The 17,826-nt window shown below is 43.4% G+C and overlaps 1 protein-coding gene across 2 annotated transcripts in view; it reads left to right on the plus strand.

Moving 5' to 3' along the window:
- The window catches only part of CMTM5 (CKLF like MARVEL transmembrane domain containing 5), a 364,621-nt gene that overhangs the window by 289,643 nt on the left and 57,152 nt on the right, over positions 1–17,826 (plus strand). For both annotated transcript variants that reach the window (XM_044058568.1, XM_044058569.1), the window contains one exon: positions 11,536–11,644. In XM_044058568.1, the coding sequence (XP_043914503.1) occupies positions 11,536–11,643 (108 nt within the window). In that variant the 3' untranslated portion in view covers position 11,644. The remainder of the gene's footprint in view (positions 1–11,535; positions 11,645–17,826) is intronic.

A 17,826-nucleotide genomic window follows, 5' to 3' on the forward strand; every position in this document is an offset into this window, starting at 1 on the left:
AAAAAAGGACCTTTTTTCATTCTGGGTCCGCTTCTGCCACAATCTCAGGTTTCAACTAGCGGCCATTTCTAACTTTCATGTTGGGTTTTCTAATCTAAACATTGTCTCATAAGCTGTGTAAAGCTTTTCTCGGAGGGACTACTCTCCTTAGGCCCCCAGTGAGAGATCCCCCTCCTCCATGGGACCTTAATTTGGTACTAACCTCCTTGATTATGCCCCCTTTTGAACCGGTGGCATCCTGCTCCCTTAAGTTTCTATATTGGAATACTCTCTCTTTCTGGTAGCTATTACCTCAGCTAGACATGTCTCGGAACTTCAAGCACCAAGTGTTCGTCCTCTGTACTTAGTTTTTCATAAGGACAGGGTTGCTCTGAGAACTAATCCCTCCTTCCTTCCCAAAGTCTGCTCAGAAAATAATCTAAACCAATCCATAGATCTTCCAGTGTTTTTCCCTAACTACACCAACAAGGCAGAATGCAAATTACACCTTTTGGAAGTTCATAGACAATTGCATTTTTACCTGCATAGAACGAAGGATATAAGAAAGTCTGATCAACTTTTCCATTCCTATGCCAGGGGCAAACAGGGTCTCCCAGTCTCCAAACTGACCCTGTCCAGGTGGTTGTCTCACATTATTACCTTCATCTATCAACTAAGAAACAATTGTCTACCAAACCGAAAGGTCATTCTACTAGGGCTTTGGCCACCTCTGTAGCCTTCCAGTCTAGGTTGCTCATGGACTCTATCTGTGCCGCTGCCACATGGGCATATCCTCATATCTTTATTTCTCTTTACAAGTTAGACATGGTCTCCAGGAACAGAGCTAACTTTGGTTCCACTGTTCTGAATAGTCTGTTCCAATGAACCACCCAGGATTGTAGGTGCTAGGGACGCTGTCCCAACAAGCAAGAAATGAAAGCGAGATAGACAACTTAACATAAAGAAGTTGTGTACCCACCATAACGTTCTATGTTATTTGTCTTCATCTCACCTTCTTTCTTGCATCCCCCCCTCCATCCCCCTGTCCTATTGGACCGAGAGGACTTCAGGTTTCACTTGCTGAGTGTTCTCTGGCTTGTTTCCTCTACTGACTTACAGTATGACAGGTATGCTCAACCTGTTAGTTTGGACAGGTTGATTCTTTGGCTATTTCTGGGGTTAGCTATTACAAACGAGATCTGGGTAGCTAGCGCTAGGCATCATGTGATAAGGGGTGGCCTCGAGCCAGTAAACAGCTCTCGAGCTATAGAAGACGGCCGAGTCGGAGCTGAGGATCGGCTCCGATCCCAACAAGCAAGAAAGAAGGCGAGATGAAGACAACTAACATGGAATGTTATGGTAGGTACATAACTTCTTTTTATTGGATCTGACTGGAACCGAAGCACATTTGTCAACATTGTAGCTGCTGAGAACTTTGCTGTCTGCTTTTTTATCTCTTTTAGCAGTGATAGCATCAGATTACCGAAGCATATTTGTCAACATTGTAGCTGCTGAGAACTTTGCTGTCTGCTTTTTTATCTCTTTTAGCAGTGATAGCATCCGATTGAGAGGAGACTCAGAGAGCACAAGCTTCAGTGCTTTGTTCCAGGGGGGCAATTCCCCACCGAGATTCTTGGAGCCGTCCCTCCCTCTTGGGGCTTCAGTCCAAGATAACTCGGATCCAATAACAGCCTTGGGCCAGGAGTCATTGATGCTGAGGATTTACTTCCTTTCTTGGATGGGAGAGTATCCTTGGTCCTGGTGGCAGCTTCAGTCCATGAGGCATTTGAAAGGGTTTTGGCAAGATCCAAAGAAAAGGTGTCTACAACCAGTACAATTCCATCCATGTCCCAGCTGGCATCTGCTTCCTCTCCTGATCATCTTGTCAGACAGCGATAGCCAGTCCCAAGGGCTTCCTGAGGAGATCTGCATTGTCATTTCCCCTTCTGTATCAGAAACTTATGTTGCTCCCCCAGAAGATGTTCACAGAAAGCAAATGTACAAGCAGAAGCACTGAAGACACTGATTTAGAAGAAGAGGAGGGCTCCTCTTGCTCCCTCTCTGAAGATGTCACTTTGGTGAAATACTTAGTGATGAAGAGGGGGTTGGTTATCCCAAGACCCTTCCCCTAATAAATGTTTTCTTGGAAGCCTTTGGTTCCAGACCAACATTGTCCTGGGTGGTACCACTGTTTGATCCCCTTATCGACCTTATGGCTCAACAGGCATGGAAGGACCCTCATGTGGTGGAACCCATTCCCAAGAAAGTGGCTTGGTGATGTTTAAGAACAGGAGACACTGGAGCAAGAGTCCATCAGCATATGCTATGGTGGTAGCCACAGCCATAAGGAAAGAAAGATTGGAAGAGAGTTCATCTGCTCACCCTTCTAATAGAGAGTTTAAGGTGATGGACAGATTTGGGAAGTGTGCTTATGCATCACCGACTTTCACCCTTAGATCAAAGAATTATTTGGCTCGCTTAACCTGATTTCAGAGAGGCTTGACCAAAGAGGTCAAGTCCCTGTCAGGTGTATTGCCTTTAGTTGTTCAGAAAACATGGACTCTCAGCTTTCCACTCTACAATCCACCTTGAATGAGAACATGCATTTGCTCTCCATTGCAGCTGTTGGCACGGCCAGAGCAGAAGGTACCAGCATTGCCATGCACCACCACACCTGGCTGCGTCTTTGTCACTTCATGGAAGGCTTTAATTCATCCTTTGTAAATGCCCCCCTTGATGGCTCAACTTTATTTGGATTTAAAGTTAAAGGCGCACTCACCTGGAGTCAGCAGGATTATAAGACTCGCTGTGTAGTCAGAGTCTGCTTTTCAGTCTCACAAAGATCTTTCTCTAGGAACCAGAGATTGGGGAAGATGATGTGGTTCCATAAGTCAGTGTTCTTACCACAAATCCTCAGGTGATGGACATCCCCATGATGGGAGTAGAAGGAGGGGACTCTAATGGATGACTCCCTAGAAGCAGACTGCATAACCAGGTCTTTCATGGTCCTTTTACAGAGAAAGCCTATCAGTGCTCCTGAACATTGCCTGACTACTGTACTCTAGAGGCAGTCAAGGGGTGCCTGTCTTTGCATCCTCAAGTCTGGCACAGAGTAACTTCAGATTCTCGCGTGCTAAAGATAATTTCTAGAGGCTATTCAATTCCCTTTTCCCTTCTACCTCAGAAAAAGAATAAAGTCCTCTGTGTTCCACCCAGTCAGTGGGATTTTGCAGCCATGGAAGTTTCAGATTGATAGAAAAAAAAATTCATCCAGCCGGTCCTCCAAAACCAGTCAGAATCTGAAGTTTATTTGAGGTTCTTTTTAGTGCCAATGAAAATAGGAGACCTTAGACACATTTTGGATGTCATTCTTCTAAATAAACCAGTTTGTGAAAGGGGCAAAACTCCAGATGGTCACAGTTCAGTCTGTTTTACCTTTGCTGAGGATGATTGGGTATGCTCTATAAATCTCCAGGATGCCTACTATCATATCAAGATAGCAAAGTAATCCATGTGGATGTTCATCGTGCATACAGCTGCAGTCATAACAGATGGGTTATCCTGCCGTCAGGCTGGTCCTCGGTCGGCCGAATTCCAAAGTCTAGGACTGGCGTCTGTTGTCGTCGTTTCCTCCGTGACGTCAGTGCGGCAGGGGTATAAAAGAGGCAGCCAACGTCATTTTCTTCAGTCTTTCTTGCCGTGCGGTGCCCGAAGCAGAAGCAGTTTGCAAGTGCCGGTCGGCCAGCTCCTGAGATTTACGAAAGTATTTCAGCCGAAGTCGTCCTGAAACCAAAGTACCCCGTTGGGGAAACTTTTCTTGCCTCAGATCGATGTCAGACAAAGTTAATAATTGCATTTCATGTGGGAAGCAAATACCGCATAAGGATTTCCACTCTTACTGTATATCTTGCTTAGGCCCAGACCACGACGTCTCGGCCTGCCGTTGTTGTGCTAGATTCAACAAACGCACTATTAAGTGTCTGGCTGAGTTCGCCCTTCACTTTTTTGGCAAAAAATGTAATTATATTATGTCGTTGGATACTCCGACTCCAGTTTTAAGCAAAAAACGCAAAGATAAGGACCGACATACGAGGTCTGCACCACCTACTGATACAGCAGCTTCTTCCCATGCTGGGCAATGAGTCTTGGCTGGTAACATTGGACCTCAAGGAGGCATACCTGCATGTCCCTATCAGACAAGATTGCAGATGATACCTCAGATTTCTTGCAGGTTCAATCCATTACCAATTCTCTGCATTGCCATTTGTCTTATCTACTGCGCCCAGAGTGTTTATGAAATGCCTGGCATCGGTAATCGCCTTCTGCAGACTACAAGGGATACAAATCTACCCATATTTGGACGACTGCCTGATCCAAGCGGACAGCAAGGACATACTACTGCAGCACCTTGTGTTTGTAATAAAACTGTTGAACTTCCTGGGATACACAGTCAACAAAAAGAAATCAAAACTAATACCCTTCCAACAAATAATTTTCCTGGGTGCCAGCGTGGATACAACCACCCAGATGGCCTACCTCACGCCAGACAAGCAAGGGCAACTGTCTCAGTACTTCAGAAAAATGGCAACTTACACCAGGCTAACTGCAAGGAAAGTCCTGCAGGCTCTGGGATTCATGGCATCTTGCATCCTACTAATCCCATGTGCAAAGCTGCATATGAGGAAACTTCAACGGTACCTAAAAATACTTATGGTCTCAACACAGCCACAGCTTGGAAGCAATTATACCACTCATTCAATGCCTTCAAAAGGAATTTATGTGGTGGGCTCAAGCTTGCCAAAGAAACACAGGTCTTCCTTTCTGTGTACCTCAAGCAACTCAAATCATCACAACAGACACCTCAGACTACGCCTGGGGAGCACACACGACAGATCAGTGCATTCAGGGAAAAAGGCACGAAAAGAGAAGCTCCTTCACATCAACCAAAAGGAAATGCTAGCCGTGCAAAAGGCTATTATGACCTTCAAAGACCTACTGCATCCAGGCCAGCTATTGATAAGGACAGACAACACCACAGTGATGTGGTACATAAACAAACAGGGGGAACTCATTCATACCCCCTGTGCAGGCAAGCCATGACCCTATGGAACACAGCACTGGAATTGCAAATTCAACTACAGGTGCAATTCCTGCCAGGGAAGGAAAACACACTGGCAGACAACCTAAGCAGAAATATGACAGATCCACACGAATGGAAGTTGCATCCTCAAATTTTCACAAAGATAACTCAGGCATGGGGACAGCCAGACATAGATCTCTTTGCTACCCACAGAAATTGCCAGTTGAAAAATTTTGTTCAAGGACCTATCATCCACAGGCCTGGAAAGTGGGCACTTTCCTTCAATTGGGCAACATTGACAGTCTATGCCTTCCCGCCTCTTCCTCTGCTGCCCAAAGTTCTATTAAAAGCCAGAGCAGAGAGGCCGAAAATGATTCTCATTGCTCCAGACTGGCCAATGCAACACTGGTATCCACTCCTGAAGAGCCTGACACATTCCCCACCATGGATCCTACCTCTAGTCCCTCTTCTGTTGTCCCAGCACAACTACAAAACTTTTCAGCCATCTCAAAACTCTAAATCTAGCTGCATGGAGAATTCCTTGATTTCCCAACAGTTTCTCCTCTCCATGGAGGTGCAGGATGTCATCTTGGAGGCCAGAAGACCTTCTACTAGAAAGGCCTACTCCGCCAAATGGAAACTATTTTGTGCCTGGAATCAAAAGAAGGGACAGAATCCTTGGGTAATAAATATACCTCAAATTCTACAGTACCTAGCTGAGATGTTAAACAATGGACTTTCCTTCTCCTCCATCAAGATCCACGCTTCAGCCATTTCTGCACAATACAATACAGATCCTCCTTTATTCTCTCATCCTCTCTTAAGGCAGTTCCTCAGAGGGGCAAAGAATATAAAACCCCCAAGGAAACTACCAGTCCCTGCTTGGGACCTCAACTTCGTATTGGAAAAGCTGACCCTTCCTCCCTTCGAGCCAGCTTCTTCATCAGAGTTACAGTACTTGCCATGGAAAACAGCCTTTCTTCTGGCTATTACCTCAGCTCGCAGGGTTTCGGAGCTACAGGCCCTCATGGCTGTGCAACCATTCATCATTTTCCATCAGGACAGTTTCCTTACGAACCAACCCTACCTTTATGCCAAAGGTAGTATTCAGTGTAGCTGTGAATCAGACTATCCACTTACCTACCTTTTATCCTAATCCACAAAACAAAGGGGAAAGACTACTACATTCCTTGGACATTCACAGACAACTTGGTTGTTATTTGGACAGGACAAAGCCATTCAGGAAATCTGAGCAACTCTTTGTGTCCTATGCTACAGGTGCTCAAGGAAAGGCTATTTCCAAACAGACCATTTCAAAATGGATAGCCCACTGCATACGCTTTTGTTACTCATTTCATGGAAAAACTGTGCCTGCATGCATCAGATCCCACTCCACCAGAGCCACAGCTACCTCTGCAGCCTTCCTCAGGGGGGTCCCTACCAAGGATATTCTGGAAGCAGCCACCTGGAGTTCAGTGCACACTTTCTCCAAGCACTATCACCTCCCACTATACTCTAAATCTAGAGCAGTCTTTGCCACAGCAGTCCTGCAGGGCATCCTAGCCCCTCCTAGTTCCACTTAGTGCCTACCACCCTTACTTAGCTTTGGGATTCTACCCATCTGTTATGACTGCAGCTGTATGCACGATGAACATAGTACACTTTTGTACCTACCATAAATGTAGATGTTCGAGTGCTCATACGACTGCAGTCCATGTTTCCCTCCCTCCCTTTTCATATAACCTTTTGGGGTATTCTTTTATGGTGTATTTGCTTGCAGCTACTGTTTTTGATTTTATCAACATTGCATTTTTGCATAACATTATGTTTGCCTTCCTTCTGGGGGCACCTGACATCTGGGGCAAGAAAAACTGAAGAAAATGGCGTTGGCTGCCTCTTTTATACCCCTGCTAAACTGACGTCAGGGAGGAAGCGACGACAACTGACACCGGACCTAGACTTTGGAATTCGGCCGACCGAGGACCCGCCTGACGGCAGGATAACCCATCTGTTATGACTGCAGCTGTATGAGCACTCTAACATCTACATTTATGGTAGGTACAAAACTGTACTTTTCTTCACTTCTGGCTGGGAGCCAGTCACTTCCATTTCAGAGCACTGCCTTTTTATCTCACCACAGCCCCCAGGGTGTTCACCAAGAATCATGGCAGTGGTAACAGTGAACCAGCGTCTGCTGGGGATCCAGGTTTTTTCATACATTAATGACTAGCTCCTAACTGCTTCCTCTGAGCATTTGCTACTGCATCACCTGGACCAGGTGTTTTATTTGTTACTGGACTTAGGGATAACTGAATCTTCCAAAAGGTTGCTTGCCTGCAACCCAGAGTGTATAGAATACCACCTAGATACTAACCTATAGATAATCAGTCTTCCCCAGTCCAGAGTTCAGTCACATTGACTCACAGCCATACTAAATCACCCATCACCACCCGTAAGGTTGTTCTGCGTCTTTTAGGTTTCATGGCATCCTCAATCCTAATGTTTCCTCTAGCCAGATACTACATGGATGCTGCAATGGATTTCAGCAGTATAGTGGTGTCAGTCCATCCATCCTTGCATTCAGAGATTTGTATTATTTGGGTCTGCAGAAAACACATTGTTTGGTGGATAACATCACTGATGGTAACAGAGGGTCACTTGTTCCGGTAAGACTCACCGATAGCAATAGCAACCACGGACGCCTCCCTTCTAGGGTGGAGGTGGGGGCTACTTCGAAGGGATAATGTTTCAAGTTACGTGGTTGCCAGTAGATGTCAAACTTCACATTAATGTCTTGGAGTTGAGGGCGGTTCTTCTACCATTGCAGGCATTCCAAGACCTCTTCCCTAAGGTATGATTTCCATACAGACAGACAACCATGGCATTGATATGGTACATCAACAAGCACAGGGAATCACGTTCTTATCCTGTATATCAGAAGTCCATGAGAGTTTGGCAGTTGGTGATGCCTTCATACCACTTTCTAATAGCAACACACACCCCGGGGTTGTTTAGTGTACAAGCCGACAAATTGAGCCGAACTGTCCTGATGCCTTATGAGTGGTCAATCAATCCTTCTGTGACACATTTGATATTGAGTCACTAGGGCCAACCTTGCTGCAACCTTTTTGCATCCTATATAAATAATAAATGCTGCAGGTATTTGCCCTGATTCCTCCACAGGGCAGTTACCGAGAGATGCTGTGGACCTCATTTGGCCCTCAGGCCTCCTATAGGTCTCTTCTGTTTTGGTCCTAATGAATAAATTCATACAGAAAGCAAAACAGTGCAAGGCTAGAGCGATCCTCATTGTCTGCTTCTGGCCCCAACAGACATGTTTACCCTACTTATGGCCTCAGCTAGTACGTCCCCCTTGGATGTTAGATCACTATCCAAACCTACAGCCTTATCCATTCAGACTGCCTCCTCTGGATCAGAAGTCCATGAAGGTTAACCACATGGTTACTCCAATTTTTAGCATAGCCAGAGATGCTAGGCTTCCCCTTTCTGCTTCTCAGAAACCATCCACTAGAAAAAATTTACCCAAGTAAATGTAAGAGATTCTCTATCTGTCCCTTCTCTAAAGGTCTGGGCCCTTTGTCAGTACCTGTTCAATTCATACTAAAATTCTTATCTGAACTCTTTTTTGATAAGGGTTCCAGCTTTGCCACCATCAAGATACAGATGGCAACTGTTTAAAATTTTCATGTTGGACATAAACATTCCAGTAGCTTTGCTGAAAATTTCCCAAGCTTTCTTGAAAAGTACCTTTCTACTAAGACCGCCCACTAGAGAGCCAGCCCCTCCATAGATAATCACCATTATGCTACAGGCTTTAACTCTGTCTCCCTATGAATCTATGACCACAGCAGATCTAAATTTCCTTACTTGGAAAACACTCTTCCTGGTGGCAGTGACGTCAGCCACACAAATTTCAGAGTTACAGGCAGTCTCATGTAAGCCTCCATATATAGCCTTTCACAAAGATAGTCTCCAAGAACTAATTTGTCCTTTATTCCTAAGGTGGCATCTGAAGTAAACCTAAATCATTCCATTAACTTGCTAGTGTTTTTCCCCAGATATTCAAACAAAGGAGAATGCTTATTGCATATGTTAGAGGGCCAGTCAATTTGAGTCTGCATTCATTGAACAAAAAAATTCAGAAGAGGTGATCAGTTGTTCATTTCATTTTTGAAACTGAAGTTGGGGAAGGCAGTAGTGAAGGTTACATTGTCTAGATGGCTGCCAGATTGTATCTCCTTTTTTATCATAAGAAGAATTTACCTTTACCATGTAAACCCAAGGTTTATTCAACTAGGGCAGTTTCCACCTCAAAAACCATCAGTAGGGGATTATCCATTGATGACATATGTGCGGTGACCACTTGGTCTCTGGTACACATTGTTGTGTCAGTGTGAGCTGGATGTTTAATCCAGGTCACGTTCCTCCTTTGGTTCCATCGTACTCATCCAGGTCATGTTCTTCCTTTGGTTCAGTCATACTCAAGAATGTCCTTCCTTGTCCTTGATACCGCCTGTATTGACTGCTTAGGATTCTGTCCCATATTTTTGAAACAGACAAAAATAGACATCATTGGATATGAAATGTACTTAATCAATGTTAGATCCATTTTTTCTGATTTTCAACCTTTTCAAACTCACTCCCTCCTGCCCCTTCTAGATTGTCACCTATGGCCTCGAGATGATTGGGTAGACCCTTTATTCCGTGTCCTGTATACAGTCATGTAATACTGTCCCCATTCTTTCTCAGTGGGTTGAGACCATCTAGTTGAGTTTCCTTCTATAAGATGGCTCAGATATCAGACCAAGGAGGGAGCAAACGTGATCTGAGCAGCTAAGGTGTAGTCCAGGGAATTATGGGTAGGGGATGAGTTAGAGCTCTGGATCTGAACAAGCTTCAGAGTCCGTGTGAACAAGCTTCAGAGTCCGTGAAGAGATCAGATCTGACGACCCATATGTTAAAACCAGTCGAAAATGTGACAACATGGATCTAACATTATGATAAGTACATTGTTTTCGAGCACTGAAGAATATACAAAAGGTTATCTTAACTATTAGACTGAGGCATATGTGATGTCCTGGAACTACAGATGTTTAAAAACTCAAAATGCTAGGTTTAAAAATTATGAACCATGTTCTGTGAACAGTATGTCAAGAGTATCATGTTGAGAAAAAAGTGCGACTTCAGCGGCGTGTTTCTAAAGCGGAAGCTTTCACTTTGATGACCTCACGGTAGTTGGTGTAATAGTTAACACAGATGAGATACTGTGTGTTCTTTAACTGAAATCAACCAAAAGCAGGTTTTACTCTCTGGACCATTTAGAATTGCACGTGGTATCATTCAGTTGCTTTTGTGGCACATATTATAGATATATATATTTTACCACCAGTTTCATCTGTCTGGCCATTCCAACTCAAAACAGTACATCCCATTCCCTTTTTTACACTTTACAATTCTTCTGTATACGTTGTTGCGTTGTATAAGAAATAAAACGGCCCATTCTCCCCCTCTGATTTCCCATCCTCACCCAGGCATTTTAACAGTGACATTGGGGATGCTCAGACCTCCTCTCTGTGATACCCTAATTGCACAGATGGGAGCCTTGGCTGTCACTTTTTTTTATTATTACAGTGAGTGTTATGCAGTAATTAAAACACTGCACATGAATTGGGTCTGTTGCTGTTTCTCTCCATTAACAATAACTTTTTTCTTGTGAGTGTGAGAAGGAATCAGATGCAACTCGAGTGATAGATGGATACACTACAGAATATTATAATTACTTTTGATTTTATTGTTTACCACTATATTCCATTTGCTATTCATTGTATCAGTAAACCTTCTGTGATCATAACATGATTAATTGAAAAAACTGATTCTTCAAATGACTTGAGTAATAAAATTGTCAGAGTTTTGACTTTTAAAATAGGATGATCTTCCAAACCGATATGATATGTGGTATTTGTAATGGTAAATATAAAACAAGCAGACATCTGAATGAACAAATCACAAATGAAATAGCCTAGGAAAGGGAAGATACACTGTGGCCAGTACTTGCATCCCAGGAGCAGCACTTTAAATCTGTCAAAATACATTGGAATGTAATCTAGAAGATTATATTTTTATTTATTTAAATTTTAAGTAGGTGCTTACTTTTCAGAGTGATGTGCATTTCTTCACGCCCCTTTTATGGCACATACTGATGTGGGATTTAGTGCATGCTCAGATTGCAGTGTTATAAAATGTGCGTTTCTGTGTAGTGGGTTACGGGGGCGAGTGTGTAATTGTCTGTGTATATATTACAGTTCAAGGTAAATAGCTGTGATTAGCTTCACACTTCTCCAGCATTAGGTTGTCAAGTTCTCTTAAACGTAATAAATTTGTAAATCAGTAGTAGCACTATATGGCGACTTTAGTAACGTACAATTAACATTATATATTTTTTTTTTCTTCTGCAGCTATTTGGCTTTGTCCTAATAGTCTTGTTTGTGTACAACTGCTATGTTATCTACACATCCTTCATACAACAGAATTCTGGGAGTACCCAAGATGCACCTGGACAATAAAGTAAGCCATTATCCACCATTTACCATGCTTGTGTACATAATGTATACAGTGAAATTCTACAAAAACAGCAAAACAATAAGAACTATGCCAGAACAAAGAAAACACCCTTTTCCCAAAATAATAGAAAACTTTATATCATAATGTCAGAATAGCAGCAGTGTGTGTGTGTGTGTGTGTGTGTGTGTGTGTGTGTGTGTGTGTGTGTGTGTGTGTGTGTGTGTGTATGATTGCATTCACACAAGTGCATGTGTATCAGGACTTCATACTGATGAAAAAAAAAAGCATAACTTGAGGGTCGGAAAGTGCAGCAGTTTTCTGCAGCAGCTGTCTTTAATGACTTCTGTACTGACAAAAGTAAATCTGGCTTCTCATGATGGTGGTGGTTCACCCACTGACTGAAATGGTGTTAAGAGCCTCCTACTTCGATAAGCATAGAGTGAATTCTGTACTGATATGAACACTATTCCAATGTCGCCAGCAGAATGTGTCAATTTTAGTTCTGTCTGGCATTCTAAGAATACAGTATCAGTACCCTAGTTACCCAGAGCATGGGTTTTCCATTTATCAGAAGTGAGAAAGGAAATGTGCCTGCTATAGACAGCTAATCAAAGATAAAAATATTATCAGGGTTATGTCATTCCCCCACAATGCCATGCCATCTTCTGTGTCAAGACTGCTGTAAGTAAGCCTTGAACTCTTTGATGTAGAAAAAGGTAAGTAAAAAGGCATGTGCTAGGATCCTTTATGTTTTACCTTTGTGGTTTCACACTTGAATTGTTTATAAAACCCAAAAGTAGTGCTTAATCTAATGCTTCTTTAGTTAATTTCTCGCTATCACTCTATTTTCAGTCATGATTTAAAAACAATTATTTTGAGAGCTAATTTAGACAGTATTTACAAGTCTCACCAGTATAGCCAGTAACACAAACTAATAAGAACAATATAGACACTGAGGCATTGAAAGTTGCTGTATTATTCAACTAGATATATTCAAGTTCAGATATATTTTCTGTGTTCGCTGTTAACTTGCATGGCTATAGATATACAAAGTGGCCTTTGAGAGAAAGAAGGTTACAGTAATAATCTCAAATAGAATTCTTTCCACATTTTACTTTTATTGGCCTTTCCTGACACTCTGGTTCCTTCCTTACCCATCTGATCTACTTATTCACCACTGGTTGGTAGCAGCCTCTTTGCTGTCTGGTAGGCCATGGTGAGCCACTGTGTGTGTGTATGTATGTTATTTCTGATTTGTCCCACTGCAGCCATAGCAGTGCAGGCAAGACACAGACATTCCTCTAGTATGTTTCCCCTGTGAGTTTTATGATAGTGTTGGAGCTCTCTTCACTATCACTCTGCACTCGTATAGTTTTGCCATCAAAATTGGTGACTTTTCCCACCCCCATAGTTAGGACCTCTGGGACTAGATTCACTATTCATCCTGGCCTCATGGTTTGCACTCTTGATCTATTCCACTGCACTACAAAGCAGACAACTCTTTGTACTAATGAACTGCTAAACATGGTTCATCCAAGACATTATATAAATAGTAGCAATTCAAGTTTCTTAGCTAATTTCAGGCATTGTGTGTGGCAACATGTATAGTCCAAGATAGATGAAGCACATTGCATTATCAACATTATTAATAATTATTCAATCAACTGTTAAAACATTTGCCATTAGGGTAACAGGTCATGCTCTAAAATACTGATTTTTATTTACTGTCAGATAACTAGTAGAGAGTTGTTTCGGGAGATGAGGGTATTTACTTGGGTCATGATACGTTTTTTTTTAAAGTGCTAATTTTTCAGACCCTATCCAACTTGACTATGAAGGGACCCCCACAACCATTGCTAACCTGTTTGACCCCTTTGTTTTTACTGTCTGGGAAGATTAGCCTTTCAGCAGTCATCTGTGTTGTCAGCTTAGTACAGAGGTACCAAGTACCTTAATCTGTAGCTACTGAGAATTTTTATACTACTTACAACACCCCCAGACTAGGTTATATTGTACAAAGGTCACTGGTATTTTGTTTTTTTTTTTAATGTACTCTCTTGTTCAATCCTGTGTGGGCCGTTGGCAGTGTTGAGTGCTTGACCTGCCACTCTGTACCAGAAGGTGGTGTAACAAGATCTTGCATTCCCCTTGGCAAGCTGATAGGTCCAGGTAGTTAGACTCGTATTGCTGGAACTGTATTCAGGGTAATCATGCTGTACCACGTATACTTTATACAGGGATGGTATGCCCAGCTTTTTTGGCCACATCCATGTCCTTTTAATAAAACTCTTGTATTTATATAAAATAAATTTTTATTGCAAAAGAAGGAAAAAGAACAGTAGTATTTAGTGGAACAATGGAATAACTTCTAAGGCTCTTGGCCAGAATCAGAAAGGGCCACTTCCAGCAGTAAACCATAACATGGGCTGCTACTGCTGGCAGCAGCCCTTTCTGATTCAGAAACAGGCCCACTGTGGTGATCCTACATACTCTGTAGGATCACTGCGGTGGGCTCTCTCTTTGGCCAAGCTACGTACTAATGAGTGATTGCAAGGGAGCCACCTATAATAATTAGCTATTTGCTGTCTCCTGGAAATGCCTGCTCTCCAGTTCTGCTCATCAAGTTAATTAAGTCAGCCAAAAGTTTGTATTCATCCATTACTTTCAGATGGTAAGATAATATTATAGGTAAGTTACAGGAAGTATAGTGGATAGGTATTGGTGGTGGTGGGGGGGTTGTGAAGGCTTGTGTGTGTGTATGTGCACGTGTGTGTGAATGTATGTAGAAAAATGACTGGTCTCAGGTGAGTGTGTGTGGACAAGTTGGTCAGTGAATCCAGTCAGATGTGGAAGGTTGTGTGTCTGTTCATGAATATGTATGCATATTTGTTTTTTTTGGGGGGGGGGAGGGGGGTTGTCACCTCTGAACTCACCTAGACTAATAGACACTAGATACCAGGGAGACCAAGTCTATCCCTTTAAGAAGTAATGATTTCGAGAGGGGAGTTTACAGAGCAGATCTTTATTCCTCTACTCCAGCTGAAAATGTCAGAATAACTTGCTTTTTGCACCTTGATTTATTTTCTGAACACTAAGACCTATGAAACTCTGTCATTGACTGTTGCCTTGTTGATTTGACAGTATGTATAAGAGGCAGAATCAGCAGTGTCGTACAATAGGTCACAGTTGGGAAGGAAAGGGTTATATCCCTATGGAGAGCTGACTTGTCTCTTAATGAGTGCTAAAGACTTCCCTAATAAATCTGTGAGGAGCACTGGACAACACCAGGAAAAAAATAAAAATATTGCTCTAACTTAAACAGTTAATAGAACTATAGTTCTAACATCATATTGTATTTTCTGAACAGCATAAAAAATTAAACTAATATACACACACAGATGTGCGTTTGTGTGTACGTGTGGGTGGGGAGTGAATAAGGGGTTCCTGTGGCAAGGCATTGCTTGGGCTTCCAGAGGTGATTATCGCAGAAAGTGGTGATTAGTACTAGTGGTAACACCATGCCATTCTGACATGTAAAAATTTGTCAGTAAGGAGTTCTTTCCTCATTGTGATTAATGCGTCTGTGAGTCGCAGGTTTTTATGATCATGGAAATAGTCCCTTTTGGCAGCATCTCTTAGACTTTCTGCTGAGATTATTTCTGAATAGTAGGGTATACTTTAATGAACACATTCAAAATTGGATTAGAAATGTGGCAGTTGTGTTCATTAGATGCTGTAAAGCATAGCATTCAACTTTGCTCAACAGTTAAGTCCCAAAGTCAAAAATAAAGGGGGGACAAAGACACAAAATCAAGGACCATTTTTAAATATTATTTTAAGTCATTTAAAAAGTTAATAGTACAGCTGATTTTACATCAGTATTCATTTTCTGAGCAATATGTATGAAACTTTAAATCTGATGTCAGTCTTCACGTATTCGTTGACTGTGGAATCGACACAGATGTTTACTACAGCTCGCGCCTTCAAAACGCTCGAGCTAGGCTCTACCCGTAATGCTCCTGTGTTACCTTAGATCTCATTTGCTGCTTCTTGTGACAAATGCATCTGACCTCTCTCGAGCTTTGGCAGATGTTATGTAGTCCTATCTTGCCTACATTCTTTCAGACTCGGCCGATTTTTCTAGCTCGAAGTCTTTCATTGGTTGGCCTAGGCAGGTATCCCATGGTGCACTGCTCCATATCCCCAGATCTCGTTTGCTGCTCATGTAGCATGGACGTGGTCTCGCTTGGCTGTGGCCAAGTACCCTCTTTTTCTTGTCTTAAAGAAAAGTTTTGACTCTTATCAAAAGCTATTTTCATAGCTATTTGTCTAAGTTTTGTCTAAGTTGTGATTGTGTGATTGTGTGGGTATCCTGCTGACTTTTCCCTCGGGCTAGGCCCGTTTCCGTTAGAGGGCCTAGTCCTCTTCATATTGCCTTCTGTGTGAGTACGGTCTAGACCGTGTAAGTTAGAGGTTTGGGCTATTCCCTTTCCTTGTGGGTTTCAATCCCTTTGTTAAGAGTTTATTTTTGTCCTTAGTGTGTGTGTTTGGTCACTGTTTAGCATTCGTTCCCGCGTTTTGTGGTGTGAACACCTGTGAGTTGTTCTCAGACTTGGTTTTGCCTTTTTGGTGTAGTAGTGAAGATGTCTAAAGATCTCCCATGGAGCACAAACCTTCGGGTTTCAGAAAGTGCTCTAATGTGGGTACAAAATGCCCATTACCAACGGGCATTCCATTTGTGTCTATTGTCTGGGAGCCATCCATCTGCAGGAATTCTGCAGTTTTTGTCATGTGTTCAGTCCTAGCGTTCTCCAAGAGAGAAAGTATAAGCTAATTTTAAAGTGACTCTTGAAACCCTCTTTTGAAGAGGCTATGGATTCGTCTTCCAGTGGCAAATCAAAATCTGGCAAGTCAAAAAAGAGATCTCCGGCTCTGTCAGCTTCATTGGAGCCTCCGGAGAAATTCTCAAAAACTGCATAGAATTCCTCGGCTCCACTGTCCTCGGGGCCGCAGGAAGTGTCTGTGTTGATGGAACTGGCGTCTGCTCCAATTTTATTGGAACCTCTTGGAGCTGATCACCCAGTCTCAGACCAGTTTCTCCTGAGAGGAGATCTCATTTTCCCTCCCTATCTTCCAAATCCTCCAGGACCCTTTTGGATGTGGATGTTGATAGGGTGGTTCAAAGGCTTCTCCAGTCGCCGGTTTTGGCAAAATAGTTTTCGGCTCCTGCCCAGTCTGCTCTGGAGCCCGACCCGACCCCATCTTCGATCATTCCTCCGAGCGAGCGCAACTCTGTCTTCAGAGCCGGAGTGTTCCACGCCATGTAATGTTCCTAGGCCGGCTCCGATGCCCCCTTTGGCTCCATTGGTACTGGTGTCGGCTCCGTCCTCTGGGTTCGGGACTCTGGATTTTTCGGTTGGGCCTGAGGAGGACATCTCTGGGCTTATTTCGGTCCCGAGCCTCCCTCTTGGTGCCTCTGCTCGGGGAACTCCGACCCTCATCATGGCCTCGGAGGCTGGTCGCTCCTCTGATTCGGGGGGGGGTGGCCTTTGAGGCTATATGGACCGCGCTGGCCAGATCGTCAGCTACATCAGGCGGGTCGGTCACTCTGTCCCCCACCATTCCGGTGAGAGCTTCTGATCACCACCCATCCATGGACAGCAGAGCACTAGGGCCTAGGGATACCCCCACAAGTGGTCCCCAGATTTCTGAGGGTCCCTCAGAGTTCGCGCCTGAGGAGCCCCCCAGAAAGAAAACATGCAAGAGGAAGCACATAGACTCCCGGGATGAGTCCCTTATCTCTGATACTGATCTCGAGGAATCAGAGGGGTCCCCCAAGTCATCCTCTGAGGTTTCTTTCTCCGATATCCTGGAGATACTGAAAGAGGTGACTGGCCGTCAAAAGCCCCTTCCGAGGAGGAGTCAGTATTCCTTAAGGCTTTTGGTGCTCAGCTCTCCACCTCCTGGGTGTCTCCACCATTCGACGAACTCCTTGATCTGATTTGTCGAAGAGTGTGGGAAAACCCTGATTCTGTGGAGCCCATGCCCAGGTGTCCCAACAAGTTTCTTTCCGCCCACAGGGCAAAGAGTTTGTCTAAAGGAGTCCCTGTAGATGCCATGGTGGTGGCGGCAGCCACTCAGAAGGAAGTAGCAGAGTCTTCTTCATACTTCCATTCTCCTAACAA

The sequence above is a fragment of the Protopterus annectens genome, chromosome 16.part0 (assembly GCF_019279795.1).
Source record: "Protopterus annectens isolate FY-2018-M chromosome 16.part0, PAN1.0, whole genome shotgun sequence".
In the NCBI taxonomy this organism is placed as follows: domain Eukaryota; kingdom Metazoa; phylum Chordata; order Ceratodontiformes; family Protopteridae; genus Protopterus; species Protopterus annectens.